Source organism: Perca fluviatilis, chromosome 17 (genome assembly GCF_010015445.1).
Source record: "Perca fluviatilis chromosome 17, GENO_Pfluv_1.0, whole genome shotgun sequence".
Taxonomy (NCBI): domain Eukaryota; kingdom Metazoa; phylum Chordata; class Actinopteri; order Perciformes; family Percidae; genus Perca; species Perca fluviatilis.
This window is the reverse complement of record NC_053128.1, coordinates 15,074,215-15,081,488: the sequence shown is the minus strand read 5'-3', so window position 1 is coordinate 15,081,488 and position 7,274 is coordinate 15,074,215. Positions and strand designations below refer to the sequence as shown.

At 36.1% G+C, this 7,274-nt stretch overlaps 1 protein-coding gene across 1 annotated transcript; it reads right to left on the bottom strand.

Annotated features, from left to right (window-relative positions):
- Positions 1-3,732: 3,732 nt before the first annotated feature.
- Positions 3,733-6,870, bottom strand: LOC120545750 (T-box-containing protein TBX6L-like). Its single transcript, XM_039780309.1, has 9 exons — positions 6,740-6,870; positions 6,293-6,440; positions 6,041-6,143; positions 5,176-5,340; positions 4,931-5,077; positions 4,742-4,818; positions 4,464-4,537; positions 4,111-4,318; positions 3,733-3,988 (listed from the first exon to the last, which is right to left on the bottom strand). The coding sequence occupies exons 1-9, from the start codon at positions 6,753-6,755 to the stop codon at positions 3,793-3,795; spliced, it is 1,134 nt and encodes a 377-aa protein (XP_039636243.1). The 5' UTR covers positions 6,756-6,870; the 3' UTR covers positions 3,733-3,792.
- Between the last annotated feature and the right edge of the window lie 404 nt (positions 6,871-7,274).

The following is a 7,274-nucleotide window of genomic DNA, read 5'->3' as shown; positions in this document are numbered from 1 at the left end:
TTCGAGATACTATACTTTGACTTTTTTATCAATATTTTTGGCATACTATGCTATGACTTTTTTCAACATACTATATTATGACTTTTTTATCACTTTTTTTCGACATACTATATTATCACTTTTTCATCACTTTTTTCAACATACTATACTATGACTTATTTTGACATATTATACTATGACTTTTTTATCACTTTTTTCGACATACTAGACTATGACTTTTTATCAATATTTTCGACATACTATACTATGACTTTTTTATAAATTTTTTCGACATACTATACTATGAAATTTTTCAGCATACTATACTATGACTTATTTCGACATGCTATCTACATACCAAAACAATAATAAGATGATGATTTATCTGGGAGCCAGTTATAATGTTTACATCTAACTGTAGCAGAAGAATTCCCTACGCTTCCACAAGGATGGGATTCGAACCCACGCGTGCAGAGAACAACAGATTAGCAGTTCTTTGTCTTAAGCACTCAGCCACCTCACCTGCATGCATGTTTCTATAAAGTAAAGGGTGGATCCAGGTGACGCCCTGCGTGTTTACATAGACACTATACTATGACTTATTTCGACATACTATACTATGACTTTTTTATCACTTTTTTCAACATACTATACTATGACATTTTTCGATATACTATACTATGACTTATTTCGACATACTATACTACGACTTTTTTATCACTTTTTTCGACATAAAAATGCTAAGACGTTTTTATCAATATTTTCGACATACTATACTATGACTTTTTTCGACATACTATACTATGACTTTTTTATAAATTTTTTCAACATACTATACTATCACTTTTTTATCACTTTTTTCGACATACTATACTATGACTTTTTTATAAAGAAATTTCACCATACTATACTAAGACTTTTTCATGACTTTTTTCGACATACTATACGATGACTTTTTTCGACATACTATACTATGACTTTTTTAGCACTTTTTTCAACATACTATACTGTGACTTTTATCGACATACTATACTATGACTTTTTTATAAATTTTTTCAACATACTATACTATCACTTTTTATCACTTTTTTCGACATACTATGCTATGACTTTTCATCACTTTTTTCAACATACTATACTATGACTTATTTCGACATACTATACTATGACTTTTTTATCACTTTTTTCGACATACTATACTATGACTTTTTTTGACATACTATACTATGACTTTTTTATCACTTTTTTCAACATACTAGACTATGACTTTTTTCAACATACTATACTATGACTTTTTTATCATTTTTTCGACATACTATTCTATGACTTTTTATAATTTTTTTCGACATACTATACTATGACTTTTTTATCACTTTTTTAACATATTATAGTATGACTTTTTATCACTTTTTTCTACGTACTGTGACTTCTCTCCATTTACAATAGTATGACTTTATCATGATTCTTTTCGACCTACTATCACTAAAACAATAGTAAGATGAGGATTTATCTGGGAGAAACTGATAACGTCATATTACTGTAGCAGAACAATACACTATGCTTCAACAAGGATGACTTCATCACTTTTTTTGACATACTATACTATGACTTTTTTTGACTTACTATACTATGCCTTTTTTATCACTTTTTTTCAACATACTGTGACTGTGACTACTGTGACTCGATTTACAATAGTATGACTCTATCTTAAAATCCACATCAGATCTTATTTCATACTAGAAGGAAAATTGGGCAAACTTATGTGTCCAAGTGGCCAAAAGAAAAAGAATGTCACAAATGTAAATGACAAAACATAATGAATATATTGACCGTTCTATGAACAATCTGGTCCTGTGTACTGTGTAAAAATGTCCATATTGAGAGGGCAATACTATACATACTATATACTATACTATGACTTTTTTATACATTTTTTCAACATACTATTCTATGACTTTTTTATCACTTTTTTCGACATACTATAATATGACGTTTTATGATTTTTTATGACATACTAAACTCTGACTTTTTATGACATTTTTCATGACATATGACATACTTTACTGACTTTTTTTCGACATACGTATTATTATAAGAAAATAATTAATACATTTTGAGAATGGATCATTACGACTTTTTTCGACATACTATACCACGACTATGTACTTTTTTTTTTTACGGTGATGTTGTTAATAAAAAGTATAGCACACAAAAATGCATTGTTGATGTGATCTAGAATTTTTTTTTAGCATGTCTGCTTCGTGAAGTAGAATAAATGTCCTAGACATGGCTTCTCTCTCTCTCTCTCTCTCTCTCTCTCTCTGTCTCATAAAACATTTACAGCGCAGAAGTTCCTGCCTTCTGCTGGGGAAGCTATGCCAGACTATGATTGTAATTCCACACTAGCTGTCTTTCTTGGCTTTAACAGGCTAGACTGTGACGCTGCTGTGGGACAGTCTCTCATTTGCTCATTGTTCTTTTTTGATTTGATTTGATTTATTTAATTGTATCAAAAATGCCATAAACACGAAAAGACATCTAATACAGTCGAGGATAAAAAAACAATAAAGTCCAGGAATTATTTCCATTGTCCATCTTGTGCCTTTTCTCACCCATATGTTTTTGTTGTGTAATGCTTGTTAATGCTTGCTCATAAAAAATACTCTTTAAAGACCTACTTGGTGTGTTTGTGACATTTAATTGTCAAACTCTCATACAACATTTCCAGGACATTTTAATGTCGCATAATGAATATATACAGTATATAGGATGCATTGACATGAATCTTTGTACAGATATTTTTGGTCCCTACCGGATGAATCCTAATGACATTGGTGATCTATTTAGTTTTCTTCTAGCTCCACCAGCAGGTCAAATTATTCACATATCCAGTGGTATATCTCAACATCTACAAGATGGAATTTCATGGTTCCCAGAAAATGTAACAACTTGTTTCTCTAGCGCCACCATAACGGATGACATTTGTGGTTTTGAGTCAAATACGTTTGCAAGCTGTACCTTGTGTTTAATGGTCATTATCAAATCTTAGCATGCTTACACCCTAAACTAAGCTGGAGAACACAGTAAACATGATACCTGCTAAACATCAGCATGTTAGTATCGTTGCTGTGAGCATCGTAGCACACTGATGCATTTTGCCCAAAGCACCGCTGTGCCCCAATACAGCCTCACAATGAGGCTGTATACTTTTAATGTTGTTTATGGATTTTGATCAAATGTATTCAGCACAGACCATCTCAATAAAAATCAGATGTGTCAGCAGTTAAACCATGTACAATTTTGTAATTTTTTGACTCAGATACTGATTCTCACACAATTTGACATGTCTAATATGTCTCTAAAACGATATATTCTTTCAGTTTGGTGTTGAATAAAAGTAAACTTTTTATGCATTACATTCTGGTCATTTAAATATTATAAGCGATTCCATCTGTTGGCCGTAGATGAGTGGAAAACTTTTTGAAGCTTTTCAAAAAAAACTTTGATACCTCAATATGATACCATAACAGTATTATTACAAGTTTTTTCCAGTATAGACAAACATGCATACTGAACTAGCATATGTGTCAAATCATGAATCCCCAGTGAATGGGACAAAAAATGAAGTGACCCCCACATACAGTACAAGCCCAGTGGAAATACATGAAACAATACACAAATATACACTTTAAACATAAACTGCTGGAGTGGCCCATCAGTCAGTTGCTGGTCCACTCATAATAACAGCAATCCTTCAAGGTTTTAGTGGTTTTATCCTCCATCAATGATGACACTATTTCAGAGGGTCAAAGTTCACCAACAGGAGTAGGAGAAGAGTGGGTACTGGCTCCAATCCGCGGCATGACTGTGGTGGTGAGGATGATGGTAGTAGCCATGTTGTTGGGGGTTGTGTTCAGCTGTGGCGAGTGGATGAGGTGGAGGGTGGACGAGGTTGTGCGCAGCATCAACGTCATTAGAAGGCAGTGGATATCTGGCATACTCTAGAGATCTATAGAAATGTAAGAGTGACATAGAGGTTAAATTTCGTGGACCATTAATTTGCATTTTATCTTTTCTGTACTGTCCAAGAGTCATTGGATATGACCTCATCCTGGGTATCTTAAATCATACCTGTAGGGCTGATATGGCACGGATGCAGGCACCATCTGTTCTTCACAGCTGTAGTCATACTCGTGCAGCTCCAGGGGCTCAGCGTGTAGACTCTCAGATGGGTCCTGCTCCACGGCTGAGAGGTTACCCCCCTTCAATGGCTGCTGTGTGGAAGCATGATCCTTCCCTGCTTCTGCTGGCTGAGAGGGGGAGGGCATCCTCTGCAGGTCTAAAAGGGAAATACAATGTTTAATAGGTCTGGCACATTGACCTAAAGTTTGCATACTACCTGGAATTTTAACTGTTGTGTAGTATGATTTCATACAAGCTGTGTGAGTAAAAACTTGAAAATGACTTAATAATTACAAACTTACCTGGATGACTGTTGCAAAGAGATTTTCTGTCCAGTGCAGCTCTTTTTGCAGGAGGGCTTCTATTTGAACGACACCTATAGAAGAAATTAGAACATTTAATTTGTATTACACTTTTCTGCCCATTCTAATTTCCCCCTGTTGTTTATGTTTATTTTGGCTTAAAACTATAGTAAAAAAAAAAAGAAATGAAAAAGAAAAAAAAACATTTTGGCTATGCAGTAATTACAAATGTGAAGAATACAACAAAAATAATATTTACAATTTTTATTTATTCTTACCTTTTGCTGTGGGAATGGGTGCCTCCCTCCCTGAATCCCTTAGCAAAGGGGTTGTGGTCGATCTTCAATTTGGTGATCTTAAAAAGCAAAAACAAATTGTTTTCAAACTGTTGGTGGTGCAGTTCTAATCAAACCCATCCCATTTGTGTTGGATTAATGTTTGGTAAAACTGCTGTACAGTTTTATTACCTTTGGGTTTTGGTAAGCGGTCACTGCAGTGAATGTCGTCTCTGGGAAGGAGAAGGTCTGAAATGGGCCCCAGCGGACAGTGTAAGGACTGTCTGCCTGGGTGATGTGAAACCTGGGATAGTAGCGATGCATGGAGTGCAGGATGATCTGATGGGTAAGAAGAGCAAAACTGAGTTCAGTAAAAAAAAACATACATAGCATTATATTTTAATCATTTTAACTCTGTATGTAAGATTATGTCTTACATGGCCATGCTGGTCCAAGGTGTTGTTGGTGAGCTTCATCTTGAGAAAAGACAATGACTGCTTCATCCAGTGACATCCTGGGGCCGGGGAGTCTGGGTGCATGTATGTCCGACAAGGCGGCTGAGGCTCTGACTTACCCGCCACCTCCCACTGCTCCTTTTTCCACTACAGAGAAATGGGGGGTGCAAGGTTACCAAAAGTGTATGACCTGAGGACATGTCTGGTTAATTAGAAGTCTTCATGAAGCATGCAATACCTCTTTTTTCATCTCATAATGATGGATGGAATGCAAGAGAGCAGTGATGCATACAACTTTGTTTGCAGAATTTATTAGGCTACAGGGTTATTCTTCACATTGTGTCACAATATACAGAGGGGTTCTTATCTTTCTGATCATGTAAATGATCATAAAATAAAGTAAAGAAAAAACATAAAAAAAACACTTTCTACAAATTCACCACCACCCAGTTGTGGTGGTGAATTTGTAGAAAGTGTTTTTTTATGTTTTTTCAATGGTCTGTTACAGTACTTTTGTGCCTCTTTTTTTCCAAGTCTGTGCTAAAAGCAATATCTGTGACCAAATGGGCCACAGCAGTAGGTGTAAGGAGCCGTTGAATGTATGGATGGCTGACTGCTCCTCATTCACTCATTGTGAATAAGGAGGGATGCTAATTGATTGGGCCTCCAGCCGAGAGTGCACAAACAGGAAGCAATGAAAGGCTTTGATATGCAGCGGGGAATGGCCCAGAGTGGGCAGTCCAGTGCCTGGCTGCATTTTAAATTCTGCAATCTGCTGGATTCAATCCCCAAATGTTGTCAACAACAGTGCATACAGTATTCAGTGTGTGTTGAATTATGAATTTACCTTGTATTTGAAGCTGTCTGCAGGCACCATATCCATCATGATGACGTAATTGGCAAAAGGTTGGAGCCCAGATAGACTGATGCTGCAGTGTGGAAACATTCTCCTGAAACAAGTACACAAAGTCATGATGAGTCATTGAATTGTAAAATATGTGCAGTCACAGTCTCTTTCACAGTAATGTTGCAACATTTGCATAATTATTGTAGGTTGTGTGTGTGATAAATGATACAAAGCAGTGGCCAGTGCTGTTACCTTCCATGCTTTGTTATAATCATCTCTGTTCCAATGCTGTGAAAGGACTTCCAGAGATCAGCGTTCTCTAGGGTCATCCTGATGCAGCCCTGCTGGTATGAGTCAGCTGCTGGAGGGGACCGGGGCATGCTCAGATACGATTTGGATTCTGTGGAGAAAATACACAAAACATACAATATATACAAAACAGGAAAATTCTCACAAAGCATGCAGAACTTGATCATATCATAGGTCAGAATAGTTTTGCACATCCTATTTCAATTCTTAATTCCTCTTCAAATCATTGAAGAAGTGTCTTTTTGTAGTTGAAAGTAAAGTACAGAAAATCAAACACTGCTGTTATACTGCATGGCATTTAGCCCAAAGTGAACGAATCATTACAGCCCAGTGCCACATTGCACTTGCATGCTCATACAGAATAGTTAGATCTAATGAAATCAAACTTACCAGAGATGTGTTGCATGGTACTGTGTCCTCCTGTTATCAACACCTACGCAGAAAGTCTTGAAACAAAGTGCTGCTTTCAGATGATCTAACACTGAAGTCAAATTCACCGGGGGTCTCTACCCTTGAAAAGTTTGAGCCTTGAACCTGATTGGTCACCACAGAAAGGGTGTGGTCTGAACAGCCAAGGGGTGTGTATTTGGAACAGACTGAGGGGGCAGGTAAGAATATTACCTGATGTTGTTCAGTTGCCATTTTATGGGACTGTGTAGATTTTATTCTAAGAATATCTTTATAGAGATGTGAAAGATAATCCCTTTAAATGGGAACATAGACTGTAATATTGGCCTGGTTGTTGTTGTTGTTGTTGTTGTTGTTATGAGTGATCTTGAACAGACTTCTAGGGACTCAAAAACAACAATTGCTTCTATGATTTTGTAGATACCCCCAAATACATACTAATCTACCTAGGACTCAATGGTAAAATAGAAAAATAGAATATCTTTATTATCATTGTGCAAATATGTGTGATGATCCA